Below are 17,388 nucleotides of genomic sequence, written 5' to 3'. Positions count from 1 at the left end.
TTTATTGGATTTTTATATAGGAATTGACCATCAACGGAGATATATCGATTTTCGAGTTGCACATCTGTTGCAGTAAGGTAGTATCCGACAATGTCATTACAAACAATCAAATAAGAAGGATAACGTATATTTTTAGAAGATTGCGTCTCCTGTCTTATAAATGCATCATGTCCAATATTTATGTAAAAGTGTGTCGTGTCGTTGTACTAAAAATTGTCCAAGAAGATTTAAGATTAAGTTTTAGCATATTTATAAATATTTTAAAAATCATTTTACAATTAAGTACTAGTATTTTGTTTGTTTAACGCGTTAAAAATCAGCCGTAATTAAGAATCATTTAAGCATAAATATGATTGTAATAACTCTGCGCAGAAGATGTAGTTGTAGACGAGAGGAAGAATGATCAAACTAGTCGAAAGCGAATTGACAATGCCATGGAAAAACAAAAAGGAAAAACAAAAACGAAGTGTTCAAAACAAAAAGGTAGAAACTGAAGACTGAGCAACACGACACTCGGGGTCTGTGTAGAAACAAGATCTTGTTGATAACTATTCTGTATCAACTTCACAAATAATTCACCACGGTCTTGGAGTAAATGTTTAGAGACAGGCCTTGGTTGCCATCTTAACTGCGTGTTAAAGTCTTGCTTTTATTTGTCTGTATATTTTTAAATTTAAAATTAATCTTTAGATGATTGTTCACATCATGGTTGATCGTTATACGCCAAAGATTTAGTACTTTGTGCGCAGCCTTCATTCAAACGGATAACCGCATTTTAACGTCTTCTGATCTCTACCATAAGTCGACTTATTTGTTGCTAAGGTAGCAGTGAAGAGTATTGTTTATTTCATGACATGTTTGAATTGGGGTGTCCTTTCGTGCACTTTACGCTCAATAGTGTCCCATATATGCTCGATATGGTTCAAATTCGGGCTACGATCGGGCCAAGGAAGATAAACTGAATTCCATTAGAACAATGGATCTTCTTTAACGATGCTAATTTCCAATTTTAGCGAGCTCTGCACTATATTGGATTCGGGCAAATGTGTGTCTGTTCGTAGGCAAAGGTCCCCGAAATGGTCTTGTCGCACGATAACCAGTAGCGACGAGCCGATCTTGAACAGTTCGTGTTTAAAGGCTTCTGTATGGCCAACACTCTCTTTTTAGGATTGTATTGTTTGAAATGGGTCTCCTTCTGACTAACCTTCATTATGCTTGATATACCCTAGCAGATGTTATAGGAGGTCTTCTTGATCTCGGAAGGTCTTTGTATCTATGATGAGTTTATTTAACATCGTTTGTTGACTGATTTTAATTCCCAAACGACTTATAGTGGAATGGTGATGACCAACAGTACGTTCAATTGTCACAGCGACATACCTGCTTCTCTCATGCTGAATATCTGCCATCTTGCTGCAGTTATGAGATGTGGATGACCAATTACAAGGTGTCAATCACATAACTTTATAAACTTGGTTATTTAAAGTGTTGAAAACAATGAGGAAAACACATCTTTTTTTTATTGTTTACGAGTACAGTAGCTGCATGTGCAGATAAGAACTAATCGAATCGATATATTTTGAATAAACTCATATAATATTTAGATAATGTTCAACTAGTTCGATTTCAACAAATAACATAACAAAAAATAAAGAGTGTCTTTTTTTAATTTGAATTTCAATTTGGTGTTGCAATACTTTTTACCATGTGTATACATTCCTTGTGGTATTGTGCTATTGGCAAGTTTTGTTTTCTTGTCTTTCTATATCGATATGTGTTATATAGACTGCTTAATCCCAATTTTGGAATTTTTAACCTTTAATATTTGTTTGATTTGTGCACACATTTTTGTCAATATGATGGTATTTTAATGCATAATTCATTCAAATGAAAGAATTTGCAAGCTGTATAACCAGTTTAATCTAATTTTCTACATACGGAAATGCATATACCATATATGTCGGGAATATTATAGTTGTTTTCCATTCGTTTTATGTGTTTGGGCTTTCGATTACGTCATTTGCACTTTCACACAACAATTTAAATTACAAATTAGGGTTTTTATCATAAGTTTTAGACTTGCCATGCATGCCATGTTTAGAAGAATATATATATAACTTAGTTAAATGATTAACTAAAAACTCAAAACTCTTGTATTTAGTTACAAAGGAATTTGTGGAACTATGAGAAATAAAAAAGATGCATAATAAGTTCATACATTTTATTTAAAAAGTAAAAAAAATCTACGGATGGTTGATGTCATGTTATGTTGTTACACACTCCTTGTGCCTTCTATCTTCTTAATATCCTGTAAAATAAAAAAAAAAAAATACTTGTAAATTTTAAGAGAAAAGGAACAAATGTTGTAGATTTTAAGTACTACTCCGTTTTTTATGTTGTTACTTCATATCTTCCTTATTTTGGTATAAACTATAAATGAAGACGTAAATAAGATGTTTTCTAAAAATATACATTTTGTTGAAAATATAAACATTGCTGTACCTGAAAAATTACCTACTGTTATCGTTGATTTGAATTACATAGATCCTCATCATTTTTTTATCTCAAAAAACATAATAATAAAAACCAATTTGTTTAAAAGCTCGAATGGTAAATATACTGTATCATACAGATATACACAGAGTAAGAGAATAACAATCAAAGCAAGGAGTAAACAACCAAGGGACATTTACATCAATAGTTTTAAAAAAGGAATAAGAAACAACACGAACTCCACTAAAAACCGGGAGTGAAATCAGGTGCTCCGGAAGGGTGAGCATTTCCTGTACCGTATACCGCACCCGTCGTGTTATTTCTTAGTTCAGTTCGGTAATGTTGGAAGGTTATTATGACTGAGGAAGAATATCAGATATGATTTCTGACACACTTTTGTCATAATGGCCAAACAGCTCATGATGGCGACCGTAAAATTTCTTGAGTGATGACCTTAATTTGATTGATTCATAGATCTTACTCTTCATAAATAGACATACGAGAGCTGCTGATAATATTTAATCTTATGTATAATAGAAACCTACCTCTCAGACTCAGTCCTGAGTTAGATCCCCATCCTGAATTAGATCTCCATCCTAAATTAGATCTCCTTCCTGAATTAATTCCCCATCTGTCAAAACGTCCTAATCCACTGTCCAAATGACTGCTTCTGTATGGATCATATGTAGCTGCTCTTTTGTGTCCTAAAGAAGTTATTTCTATTGTTATATCTTTTCAGCATTAGTACTAATATTAGTTCAGATGATACGATATATTGGTGTTTAAGAATACATGTAAATATATAGTATGTAGACCTATCATTGCACCTCATCCTATAATAATTTGTTTCAGAATTGTTTGCATTTAAATCAAAGTAAATTTGGAATAAAGAAACGATAGTTTTGTGACGTCCACAAAAAGTCAACTTTCAAAAATGAGTAATTTAGATATGTTGCATGCATCTATTGATAAAAAACACAATAATAGTGAATATGAACTAATGTCAAATTTGTTCTAAACATGCAAAATGTGAAGTAAATAAAACAAAACATTAGTTTTTTTTATTTTTACTGTTCTGCAGAATAAAAGCTTGGATGCAATTTGTGTAGTCCTATTTATAGAGACATTTATCGTTTGGAGTCAAATCGGGTTTTCTATGATTCAATTTAGTTCAAGATGAAATGTGTAGACATTTATTGTTAAAAGAATATATCTTTAAAATAAATACAGAATTGGTGCAATTTGGGTAGCCTAATGTTCTATAAAAATGAACACTTTTTGAAAAAAATGCTCTATATAATACAGTCTCATATTAATTCTTTTGTCGGTGAAAATACGTCATTTGAAAAATAAGAACGTAGATTATATTGTAAATATGAAACACTTATGGCAGTTTATAAAGAATAACAATGGATATATGTGAATCTGTATCTATAACAATTTATAAAGTTTATATAACTTACTTCGATATCCGCCATTTAAACCTCCTGACAGACGTCCACTATTCCAACCACTATTCCATCCATTATTAAGCTGTCTACTATTCCATCTACTTCCCAAAACTCTTGAACCTTGTGAACCCCATGATCGTTGATGATAACTGTTAGCAGTGGCTAAAGTAACCAGCACAGCAAGCACGACAACAAAAGGTAAGGTATTCATGGTTTCTGAAAAAAAGATAAATTGTATCAAAATTAGTATATCAAATGTATTTTGATTAAAACTACAACATATGTATTTACGCTACAACAGGGAAAATTGAAATCATTAAAAAAATCAAAATACGAATGAAAAGTTTGCATTGCTAATAGCATAATATAACAAAACACGTTTGTCTGATTCATTTATTATTCGAAAAGGTAAATTAAATTTAATATACACACTTATCGTTTTCTCTTCTTTATGTTCCTTCGACTCTTTTAACAAAACTTTCGATTTAAATCATCGTAAGTTATATAACGATAAATGTATGACTTACACGTACTTTTACAATTAATGTTTTTTTTTTTTCAAATGAGCTGTTATATTGTTATAAGACTATGACAGAGAAAACACTATACAACAAAGCAATGTTTTTTCGAGGGATGTTTTTAAAATTTAAAATATGCATCTGGAAAGTTATGATATTTATTTGTTTGAAACACTAGCAATCCCAGAATTATTTTGTCTATAGAAAAATAATGATATAATTGAAAAGCTGGAATGATAAATAAAGGCAACAGTAGTATACCGCTGTTCAAAACTCATAAATCCATGGACAAAAAACAAAATCGGGATAACAAACTAAAACCGAGGGAAACGCATTAAATATAAGAGGAGAACAACGACATAACACTAAAATGTAACACATATAGACAAAATCCCACGAGAATAACAAATATAACATATATATATAACATCAAAACCAAATACATGAATTTGGGATAGACAAGTACCGTGACACGTCTTATCGCAATGTGAATTTACACTCAAAAATAAGAGAAAACAAACGACACAACGTTATAATGTAATACACACAGAAACGAACTATAATATAAAGTGTAAATTCACATTGCGATAAGACGTGTCACGGTACTTGTCTATCCCAAATTCATGTATTTGGTTTTGATGTTATATATATATGTTATATTTGTTTTTCTCGTGGGATTTTGTCTATATGTGTTACATTTTAGTGTTATGTCGTTGTTCTCCTCTTATATTTAATGCGTTTTCCTCGGTTTTAGTTTGTTATCCCGATTTTGTTTTTTGTCCATGGATTTATGAGTTTTGAACAGCGGTATACTACTGTTGCCTTTATATAACAATGACCATATTCCTGACTTGGTACAGGGCATTTTTAAAGGAAAAAATGATGGGTTGAACCTGGTTTTGTGGCATGCCAAACCTCGCACTTTTATGGCCATGTGAAATATAACATCAAAATGACAACACAGGACTACAATATAAATAAATTGGAGAACACAATTGACAAAGAATCACACGAACAACAGCCAACAAAAGGCAACAAGTTCAAAATTTTAATACGCCAGAAGTGTATTTTGTCCACACAAGACCTATGTGTGACGCACAGATACAAAAGTTTGAAAGCCGAAACGAGTACAAAGTTGAACAGCATCGAGGACCAAAAGATCAAAAAGGTTGTGCCAAAAATGGCAAGGGTTTTCTGTTAAGTTACCAGAAAATCCCTATAATTTAGAGTAATTTATACTTTTGCAAACAGTAAATTTAATAAAATGAATATTCAAAAGATGTACATGATAAAGCTGAAGTATTAACTAATTACAGGAAACAACTGAAATACATTTACATAACCAGACATTTGAAACACAAAAGTAGACACATCCGAATACGTTTAAACCTCTACGCCAAGTAAACATTTTCCAAATTGATATAAAAAAATAAAGTAAATAACTCACCTGTGTTTTCTTTTCTTGAGAGTATTTAACGAGTGAGACAAGATGTGATAGAGAACACTGAGATAGTATTCCGCTTTTATACTATTTTTTATAAGGAAATACTTCTAAATAGGGGAAATTTTAAAACCCAAACCACACAAGTAAACTACGTAGGTTTATAAACAGTTATATGTTGTAAAGGTTAGCACTTTGACCAAGATGTCAATGTCATTGGCTAGAAGATCTTGTGTCTTTTATGTTAAGTTTATGTGCACATCTGTCATATACAAATTACATATCAATCATTATGCATTTAATTTACTATAATTGTAAAGTATACACAGTTAAATTTTAAAGATCAGTATAAAAAATATTCCTGCTACTTTTTTCACTGTCTAATATTTCCATAATTTATCAACAAAAAATCGAAAGAATACGTTCATATTTATACTTAATACAGTCTGTCGATTGTTGTCTGGATAATTTTTATGCAAATAAAATATTAAAACGAATTCTTCATTTTATTTATGAAAATATACCGCATATCAATTAGTATGATTATTAAGGTTTGTCGAAGGTTTAATTTGTAACTAGCACTGGACTTCTTTTGTTTAAAATTCTCATTGACTTATTTTGATATAAGCGTCACCGATGGGTCTTATGTAGACAAAACGCACATCTGGTGTATTAAATTATAATCCTGTTACCTTTGATAACTATTTACTAGTGGCAAATTGATGCTATCGTTAGCTAGCGATATAAAAAATCTTCTAACTTTCTCTTCAGTCTCGTTTCTTCATTCACATAATTCATATTGATCTCTGCGCACGTAGCTTTGACCCATGAGGGTATTATGGTACTTGTTTTATTTGTAAAATTAGTTGGGATGCTCAATAGAAATAAGAAAAACACAAAAAAGTCAGTACACGCTTATACACTTCAAGGGACTTATCTGGTATCTAGTATTTTTTATCTGGGAGGGTGGGCTTGTCAAAATACAGGTCAAAATACAGGGGGGTCAGTTTGTGGAAAAGGGGGGTTCAAATTTTTTTATAAACTCAAAGTGGGGGATCAATATTTTTTGCACATGGAAATGAGTAGTTTAAATACTTCAAGAGACAAAATATCAAGAAGAACATTACAACAGTCAAATGGAAATATATTTTACCACCATACATACACAATGTATCTATAAGTAAGATATATCCCATAACTTTGGTGATGTAGTACGCTGTCATTTTGTGTCATTTTATCCCATTCAGAATTCATAGATGCTTCATGACCCGAATAATATCGCTGCATTCACTACATTAATAACAAGCATTAATGCCAATTTATGTAATAATCAGCCTAAATGTTTGAAGGAAATTATTATACGTATAAAAATTCATATCACACTGCATCATGAAAGAATATAATGTAGAGCAATACATTCTCCAATAAATGGTCAAATATTCTGTATACAAACAGTTGATTATTGATACAATAGATGATTCTGAGATGCCGAACACACTAATGTACCCTTTTGTATCATTTATATCAGATTCCTTTGGGCATCTATACCTAGCTCTCATTCCCTCAAAGTTTGTTTTTTAGGCTAATAAATCAAACTTTGGGGTTACTATCACACATTTATAAATGAAATGAAATATGACAAGAAATAAATCCCTCTTAGTAAATAATGTGCTTTTACTGTTTTAAAAAGTTATCTTTAATAGCCCAATAGACAAGGGAAATTAGAAAACAAATCAGAAAATTTAGACTCCCAAAGCACTGGCTTGCCCTACCCACATATATTCGTGAAAGAGTCCTACATGTATGTCAAGGCAATTTTTCCTCAAATATGGTTTTGGACTGAATCCACTGAGAATATTTCATGTTTACAATATTTCTGTGAAATAACATGATACAAGTGTTTTGCATGTTAAAATTTTGGCATGTTTATTAGACAATGTTAGAGGGGGGTCACATCTTTTAAATGTTTTTACAGGGGGGATCCCATAAAAATAGATAAATTTTATGGGGGGATCAAGAAAATTTTATTTGATTCCAAAATGACCAGCCCCCCTCCCAGGTAAATAATGATAAGTCCCATAAACTGTTACTTTTTGTGTTTGGTATATAAAAGCCGTACACTAACCCGTACAATGGCCAATTTATTCATGTGTAGTGTTTGTCTTAATGTTGAAAACAAATAGAATTTTTGCTTGTTTTAAATATTCTGTTTGAGGTAACTGAGTAGTAACTTATAGTAAGTTCAGCAATTTATTTCGATATGATGTTGTTATCGCCTGATATCATTAATCAAAGACAGAATAGTGGCTTCATAATTTCCCCTTATTATCATAGTATTGCGACACATACACAAACAATTATTTTTAACAAAAATCGCACATAGGTAAACAATTTTAAAAACTGTTCTAAATTCAAAATATTATTTTATTGTTTATGCTAACCGCAACAATTGTGTTATTGCCCCTGTGTTATTAATGTTATAAAGAATGACAAAATACTTGAATGGATATAACTTATTAATAGAATACACTAAATAAAGGTAATGTGGGAAAATACGTCATCGCAAACTTTCTTAATAGCTATGACAAAAGTGTGTGACGCTTGACACATTTTTGTTTTATGTAACCTTGTTTTGATTATAAATTCTTTTAAACATATAGATATATCTATTTCATAATATACACTTTTGATATGGCTGTTAACGTCACAAAAGATTTTTCTTTATCACATGAACAAGCTATTCCATCAATTACCTAATTGAATTATTGATACATGTTAGAAAGCCAGTTGTAAATTTTCATCTAAGAGACATTTATTTTTAAATTGTATTATAATAGCGTGTATATGTGTTGACGGGCTTTATTACACAATGATAAAATGACAATAAGTTCATTTTTAGTTCATTGTTTTTTATCAATATGACTCAATTTTTGTTGAATTTTATACTATTTTATTGTTTATTGAATTAGTGACAGTTTTGTTTATTTTTATTTTATTTATCCATTAACTTTGTTTCATTATTATTATTTTTTTCAAATTTTATATTTTATGATCGGTACGTATTTCGAAGTTTTTAAATTGTTATATTAAGTTGAGCATTATTGTTGTTTTTTTTTATATGTTATAAATAAACCCTTTAACTTTGTTTAATTGCTAATGAGAATATAAATATGTAAATCAAAATTTATATTACTTATGGCTTATTCATAGTTTGATTTATTAGACATTTTCTAATACTGGCGTCCTATTTACGCCCATGAAATATTAACCAATCGCTGAGTAGGTTTTTGTCATAACTTTATATACAAAAAGTCGTTACATAAACACTGACGACCTTAAGGTGGATCATCGGCATATATTTCTTCAGATATTTTGTTAAATACTTTGCCAAAATAAAGAATTGTCAAAGTCTTTTTCAAAGATATGATAAAAATTATGGGTCACCGTGCTATTTTTGACGCTACAAATCGTACAAAAGTACCCAAATTGGTATGTACTGATCATGAAAAAAGCACGTTTTTGTGAATACAATGAAATCTATGAGATAAACCTTTGTAATATACTTTAAGAAAATAAAGATAAAAAATATGGGGTTACCGAACTCATTTTCTTGCTACAAGTTAAAAATGAATATCAGTTATTTAATAAGATCTATTTTGTATATGATTATATTTTTGATGAACTCCAATACTGTGTAAATTTTTTCCTATGTCTTATTAGATCAATAAAAATTAAAAAATTAAAATAACATATTATACCCCTATCATTCTAGTATACAATTTTTACTTTAATAGTTATCTCCTCTTAAGGTAGATTCATGGTACAACGTCATCTTGGATTGTACTATCGCAGTACACAATCAGTCTATTTATAACCCCAAATCTGCAAATTTGTATACAGAGGTGCACTTTTATTGGTTAGACTGTTTATATGAAGAAAACTTGCTGATCTTATACCTGGTTGTGGCGGACGACTGGAGATCTTACTGACTGTAAACATAATATACCTTTGTATTGTAGTCTGGCATTATAAAATACTTTACCAATTTACAGACATATGTAACAACAACAAAAAACAAAAAAAACCATAAAACTTTGTAAGATTATAAATTTATCAACTATTTCACCTGTGTTTTTGTATTTTTGATCGTCGAATAAAAATAGAACGGTTCTTTTGAAAATGATACCAAATAACATGCAAAGATCACATGTTTGACTGTAATTCTGAATTATCTTTTTTTACAATGTTTGATTGAAATTTTCTGAGTTTCATTTTCCACATTTGATTATACTCTTAGTCCTTTTATGTATTATTAGAAACTCAACTGGTTTTTTATTGGATTTTTATATAGGAATTGACCATCAACGGAGATATATCGATTTTCGAGTTGCACATCTGTTGCAGTAAGGTAGTATCCGACAATGTCATTACAAACAATCAAATAAGAAGGATAACGTATATTTTTAGAAGATTGCGTCTCCTGTCTTATAAATGCATCATGTCCAATATTTATGTAAAAGTGTGTCGTGTCGTTGTACTAAAAATTGTCCAAGAAGATTTAAGATTAAGTTTTAGCATATTTATAAATATTTTAAAAATCATTTTACAATTAAGTACTAGTATTTTGTTTGTTTAACGCGTTAAAAATCAGCCGTAATTAAGAATCATTTAAGCATAAATATGATTGTAATAACTCTGCGCAGAAGATGTAGTTGTAGACGAGAGGAAGAATGATCAAACTAGTCGAAAGCGAATTGACAATGCCATGGAAAAACAAAAAGGAAAAACAAAAACGAAGTGTTCAAAACAAAAAGGTAGAAACTGAAGACTGAGCAACACGACACTCGGGGTCTGTGTAGAAACAAGATCTTGTTGATAACTATTCTGTATCAACTTCACAAATAATTCACCACGGTCTTGGAGTAAATGTTTAGAGACAGGCCTTGGTTGCCATCTTAACTGCGTGTTAAAGTCTTGCTTTTATTTGTCTGTATATTTTTAAATTTAAAATTAATCTTTAGATGATTGTTCACATCATGGTTGATCGTTATACGCCAAAGATTTAGTACTTTGTGCGCAGCCTTCATTCAAACGGATAACCGCATTTTAACGTCTTCTGATCTCTACCATAAGTCGACTTATTTGTTGCTAAGGTAGCAGTGAAGAGTATTGTTTATTTCATGACATGTTTGAATTGGGGTGTCCTTTCGTGCACTTTACGCTCAATAGTGTCCCATATATGCTCGATATGGTTCAAATTCGGGCTACGATCGGGCCAAGGAAGATAAACTGAATTCCATTAGAACAATGGATCTTCTTTAACGATGCTAATTTCCAATTTTAGCGAGCTCTGCACTATATTGGATTCGGGCAAATGTGTGTCTGTTCGTAGGCAAAGGTCCCCGAAATGGTCTTGTCGCACGATAACCAGTAGCGACGAGCCGATCTTGAACAGTTCGTGTTTAAAGGCTTCTGTATGGCCAACACTCTCTTTTTAGGATTGTATTGTTTGAAATGGGTCTCCTTCTGACTAACCTTCATTATGCTTGATATACCCTAGCAGATGTTATAGGAGGTCTTCTTGATCTCGGAAGGTCTTTGTATCTATGATGAGTTTATTTAACATCGTTTGTTGACTGATTTTAATTCCCAAACGACTTATAGTGGAATGGTGATGACCAACAGTACGTTCAATTGTCACAGCGACATACCTGCTTCTCTCATGCTGAATATCTGCCATCTTGCTGCAGTTATGAGATGTGGATGACCAATTACAAGGTGTCAATCACATAACTTTATAAACTTGGTTATTTAAAGTGTTGAAAACAATGAGGAAAACACATCTTTTTTTTATTGTTTACGAGTACAGTAGCTGCATGTGCAGATAAGAACTAATCGAATCGATATATTTTGAATAAACTCATATAATATTTAGATAATGTTCAACTAGTTCGATTTCAACAAATAACATAACAAAAAATAAAGAGTGTCTTTTTTTAATTTGAATTTCAATTTGGTGTTGCAATACTTTTTACCATGTGTATACATTCCTTGTGGTATTGTGCTATTGGCAAGTTTTGTTTTCTTGTCTTTCTATATCGATATGTGTTATATAGACTGCTTAATCCCAATTTTGGAATTTTTAACCTTTAATATTTGTTTGATTTGTGCACACATTTTTGTCAATATGATGGTATTTTAATGCATAATTCATTCAAATGAAAGAATTTGCAAGCTGTATAACCAGTTTAATCTAATTTTCTACATACGGAAATGCATATACCATATATGTCGGGAATATTATAGTTGTTTTCCATTCGTTTTATGTGTTTGGGCTTTCGATTACGTCATTTGCACTTTCACACAACAATTTAAATTACAAATTAGGGTTTTTATCATAAGTTTTAGACTTGCCATGCATGCCATGTTTAGAAGAATATATATATAACTTAGTTAAATGATTAACTAAAAACTCAAAACTCTTGTATTTAGTTACAAAGGAATTTGTGGAACTATGAGAAATAAAAAAGATGCATAATAAGTTCATACATTTTATTTAAAAAGTAAAAAAAATCTACGGATGGTTGATGTCATGTTATGTTGTTACACACTCCTTGTGCCTTCTATCTTCTTAATATCCTGTAAAATAAAAAAAAAAAATACTTGTAAATTTTAAGAGAAAAGGAACAAATGTTGTAGATTTTAAGTACTACTCCGTTTTTTATGTTGTTACTTCATATCTTCCTTATTTTGGTATAAACTATAAATGAAGACGTAAATAAGATGTTTTCTAAAAATATACATTTTGTTGAAAATATAAACATTGCTGTACCTGAAAAATTACCTACTGTTATCGTTGATTTGAATTACATAGATCCTCATCATTTTTTTATCTCAAAAAACATAATAATAAAAACCAATTTGTTTAAAAGCTCGAATGGTAAATATACTGTATCATACAGATATACACAGAGTAAGAGAATAACAATCAAAGCAAGGAGTAAACAACCAAGGGACATTTACATCAATAGTTTTAAAAAATGAATAAGAAACAACACGAACTCCACTAAAAACCGGGAGTGAAATCAGGTGCTCCGGAAGGGTGAGCATTTCCTGTACCGTATACCGCACCCGTCGTGTTATTTCTTAGTTCAGTTCGGTAATGTTGGAAGGTTATTATGACTGAGGAAGAATATCAGATATGATTTCTGACACACTTTTGTCATAATGGCCAAACAGCTCATGATGGCGACCGTAAAATTTCTTGAGTGATGACCTTAATTTGATTGATTCATAGATCTTACTCTTCATAAATAGACATACGAGAGCTGCTGATAATATTTAATCTTATGTATAATAGAAACCTACCTCTCAGACTCAGTCCTGAGTTAGATCCCCATCCTGAATTAGATCTCCATCCTAAATTAGATCTCCTTCCTGAATTAATTCCCCATCTGTCAAAACGTCCTAATCCACTGTCCAAATGACTGCTTCTGTATGGATCATATGTAGCTGCTCTTTTGTGTCCTAAAGAAGTTATTTCTATTGTTATATCTTTTCAGCATTAGTACTAATATTAGTTCAGATGATACGATATATTGGTGTTTAAGAATACATGTAAATATATAGTATGTAGACCTATCATTGCACCTCATCCTATAATAATTTGTTTCAGAATTGTTTGCATTTAAATCAAAGTAAATTTGGAATAAAGAAACGATAGTTTTGTGACGTCCACAAAAAGTCAACTTTCAAAAATGAGTAATTTAGATATGTTGCATGCATCTATTGATAAAAAACACAATAATAGTGAATATGAACTAATGTCAAATTTGTTCTAAACATGCAAAATGTGAAGTAAATAAAACAAAACATTAGTTTTTTTTATTTTTACTGTTCTGCAGAATAAAAGCTTGGATGCAATTTGTGTAGTCCTATTTATAGAGACATTTATCGTTTGGAGTCAAATCGGGTTTTCTATGATTCAATTTAGTTCAAGATGAAATGTGTAGACATTTATTGTTAAAAGAATATATCTTTAAAATAAATACAGAATTGGTGCAATTTGGGTAGCCTAATGTTCTATAAAAATGAACACTTTTTGAAAAAAATGCTCTATATAATACAGTCTCATATTAATTCTTTTGTCGGTGAAAATACGTCATTTGAAAAATAAGAACGTAGATTATATTGTAAATATGAAACACTTATGGCAGTTTATAAAGAATAACAATGGATATATGTGAATCTGTATCTATAACAATTTATAAAGTTTATATAACTTACTTCGATATCCGCCATTTAAACCTCCTGACAGACGTCCACTATTCCAACCACTATTCCATCCATTATTAAGCTGTCTACTATTCCATCTACTTCCCAAAACTCTTGAACCTTGTGAACCCCATGATCGTTGATGATAACTGTTAGCAGTGGCTAAAGTAACCAGCACAGCAAGCACGACAACAAAAGGTAAGGTATTCATGGTTTCTGAAAAAAAGATAAATTGTATCAAAATTAGTATATCAAATGTATTTTGATTAAAACTACAACATATGTATTTACGCTACAACAGGGAAAATTGAAATCATTAAAAAAATCAAAATACGAATGAAAAGTTTGCATTGCTAATAGCATAATATAACAAAACACGTTTGTCTGATTCATTTATTATTCGAAAAGGTAAATTAAATTTAATATACACACTTATCGTTTTCTCTTCTTTATGTTCCTTCGACTCTTTTAACAAAACTTTCGATTTAAATCATCGTAAGTTATATAACGATAAATGTATGACTTACACGTACTTTTACAATTAATGTTTTTTTTTTTTCAAATGAGCTGTTATATTGTTATAAGACTATGACAGAGAAAACACTATACAACAAAGCAATGTTTTTTCGAGGGATGTTTTTAAAATTTAAAATATGCATCTGGAAAGTTATGATATTTATTTGTTTGAAACACTAGCAATCCCAGAATTATTTTGTCTATAGAAAAATAATGATATAATTGAAAAGCTGGAATGATAAATAAAGGCAACAGTAGTATACCGCTGTTCAAAACTCATAAATCCATGGACAAAAAACAAAATCGGGATAACAAACTAAAACCGAGGGAAACGCATTAAATATAAGAGGAGAACAACGACATAACACTAAAATGTAACACATATAGACAAAATCCCACGAGAATAACAAATATAACATATATATATAACATCAAAACCAAATACATGAATTTGGGATAGACAAGTACCGTGACACGTCTTATCGCAATGTGAATTTACACTCAAAAATAAGAGAAAACAAACGACACAACGTTATAATGTAATACACACAGAAACGAACTATAATATAAAGTGTAAATTCACATTGCGATAAGACGTGTCACGGTACTTGTCTATCCCAAATTCATGTATTTGGTTTTGATGTTATATATATATGTTATATTTGTTTTTCTCGTGGGATTTTGTCTATATGTGTTACATTTTAGTGTTATGTCGTTGTTCTCCTCTTATATTTAATGCGTTTTCCTCGGTTTTAGTTTGTTATCCCGATTTTGTTTTTTGTCCATGGATTTATGAGTTTTGAACAGCGGTATACTACTGTTGCCTTTATATAACAATGACCATATTCCTGACTTGGTACAGGGCATTTTTAAAGGAAAAAATGATGGGTTGAACCTGGTTTTGTGGCATGCCAAACCTCGCACTTTTATGGCCATGTGAAATATAACATCAAAATGACAACACAGGACTACAATATAAATAAATTGGAGAACACAATTGACAAAGAATCACACGAACAACAGCCAACAAAAGGCAACAAGTTCAAAATTTTAATACGCCAGAAGTGTATTTTGTCCACACAAGACCTATGTGTGACGCACAGATACAAAAGTTTGAAAGCCGAAACGAGTACAAAGTTGAACAGCATCGAGGACCAAAAGATCAAAAAGGTTGTGCCAAAAATGGCAAGGGTTTTCTGTTAAGTTACCAGAAAATCCCTATAATTTAGAGTAATTTATACTTTTGCAAACAGTAAATTTAATAAAATGAATATTCAAAAGATGTACATGATAAAGCTGAAGTATTAACTAATTACAGGAAACAACTGAAATACATTTACATAACCAGACATTTGAAACACAAAAGTAGACACATCCGAATACGTTTAAACCTCTACGCCAAGTAAACATTTTCCAAATTGATATAAAAAAATAAAGTAAATAACTCACCTGTGTTTTCTTTTCTTGAGAGTATTTAACGAGTGAGACAAGATGTGATAGAGAACACTGAGATAGTATTCCGCTTTTATACTATTTTTTATAAGGAAATACTTCTAAATAGGGGAAATTTTAAAACCCAAACCACACAAGTAAACTACGTAGGTTTATAAACAGTTATATGTTGTAAAGGTTAGCACTTTGACCAAGATGTCAATGTCATTGGCTAGAAGATCTTGTGTCTTTTATGTTAAGTTTATGTGCACATCTGTCATATACAAATTACATATCAATCATTATGCATTTAATTTACTATAATTGTAAAGTATACACAGTTAAATTTTAAAGATCAGTATAAAAAATATTCCTGCTACTTTTTTCACTGTCTAATATTTCCATAATTTATCAACAAAAAATCGAAAGAATACGTTCATATTTATACTTTGGATTTTGTAAAACTGTACAAAAAATTGAACACACAATTTCTCACGCCACTTGTACTATTTCTTGCTCATGCGATTGCTCTAAATTTGGCTATTTGAAACTAATATGCATTTTTGCAGGTTGGAAAATGATATTTTTTATGATACCTGGTAATTTATGATTTTCTGTAAATGTGTGTCTTTAATTCGTTTACGAATCTAATCCAAAATGCAATAAATAGTCTAAAATGTATATACATGGTCAGAAAATTGAACAGTAATCAAAGCATCAACAGAATAACTGAAAGAGTCATCATTAACGATCAAATATTCTCCTCTGAGTTTAAAAAGCAGAGAACTCTAAAAATGGGAATTATTTTTTTTTTGAAGAAATCGGATCAATACCATTTCAAATTTGTGAAGATTCCTGTCACTGAAACACAACCATGGCGTAAATAAATGCAACAGTAGTATACCGCTGTTCAAAACTCATAAATCCATGGACAAAAAACAAAATCGGGGTAACAAACTAAAACCGAGGGAAACGCATTAAATATAAGAGGAGAACAACGACATAACACCGAAACGTAACACATACAGAAACGGACCAAGCATCAGACAAAACACCACGAGAATAACAAATATAACATGAAAACCAAATACATGAATTTGGGATAGACAAGTACCGTGCCACGTCTTATCTCAATTTCTCAAAAATAAGAGAAAACACAAACGACTCAACGTTAAAATGCAACACACACAGAAACGAACAATAATATAACAATGGCCATCTTCCTGACTTGGTACAGGACACTTTTAAAGGGGAATAAAAGTGG

The 17,388-nt window shown here is 30.8% G+C and overlaps 2 protein-coding genes across 2 annotated transcripts; both read right to left on the bottom strand.

The window, feature by feature from the left end:
- Window positions 1-2,206: 2,206 nt before the first annotated feature.
- On the bottom strand, window positions 2,207-6,020 carry LOC143073702 (uncharacterized). The gene is made up of 4 exons (XM_076249464.1): window positions 5,910-6,020; window positions 3,957-4,160; window positions 3,039-3,197; window positions 2,207-2,308 (listed from the first exon to the last, which is right to left on the bottom strand). The coding sequence occupies exons 2-4, from the start codon at window positions 4,153-4,155 to the stop codon at window positions 2,301-2,303; spliced, it is 366 nt and encodes a 121-aa protein (XP_076105579.1). The 5' UTR covers window positions 4,156-4,160; window positions 5,910-6,020; the 3' UTR covers window positions 2,207-2,300.
- A 6,420-nt stretch (window positions 6,021-12,440) lies between these two features.
- On the bottom strand, window positions 12,441-16,253 carry LOC143070896 (uncharacterized). The gene is made up of 4 exons (XM_076245002.1): window positions 16,143-16,253; window positions 14,190-14,393; window positions 13,272-13,430; window positions 12,441-12,542 (listed from the first exon to the last, which is right to left on the bottom strand). The coding sequence occupies exons 2-4, from the start codon at window positions 14,386-14,388 to the stop codon at window positions 12,535-12,537; spliced, it is 366 nt and encodes a 121-aa protein (XP_076101117.1). The 5' UTR covers window positions 14,389-14,393; window positions 16,143-16,253; the 3' UTR covers window positions 12,441-12,534.
- Between the last annotated feature and the right edge of the window lie 1,135 nt (window positions 16,254-17,388).

The sequence above is a fragment of the Mytilus galloprovincialis genome, chromosome 4, assembly GCF_965363235.1.
Source record: "Mytilus galloprovincialis chromosome 4, xbMytGall1.hap1.1, whole genome shotgun sequence".
Lineage (NCBI taxonomy): Eukaryota > Metazoa > Mollusca > Bivalvia > Mytilida > Mytilidae > Mytilus > Mytilus galloprovincialis.
Note: the sequence above shows the minus strand (reverse complement) of the source record. Positions and strands in the feature narration are given on the sequence as shown.

Bases quoted from the DNA above. Each gene is read 5' to 3' on its own strand.
- LOC143073702 (XM_076249464.1), bottom strand. From the start codon at position 4,155: ATGAATACCTTACCTTTTGTTGTCGTGCTTGCTGTGCTGGTTACTTTA. The intron at 3,198-3,956 runs GTAAGTTATATA...TAACTTCTTTAG, and splicing joins TTTAAATGGCGGATATCGAA to GACACAAAAGAGCAGCTACA.
- LOC143070896 (XM_076245002.1), bottom strand. From the start codon at position 14,388: ATGAATACCTTACCTTTTGTTGTCGTGCTTGCTGTGCTGGTTACTTTA. The intron at 13,431-14,189 runs GTAAGTTATATA...TAACTTCTTTAG, and splicing joins TTTAAATGGCGGATATCGAA to GACACAAAAGAGCAGCTACA.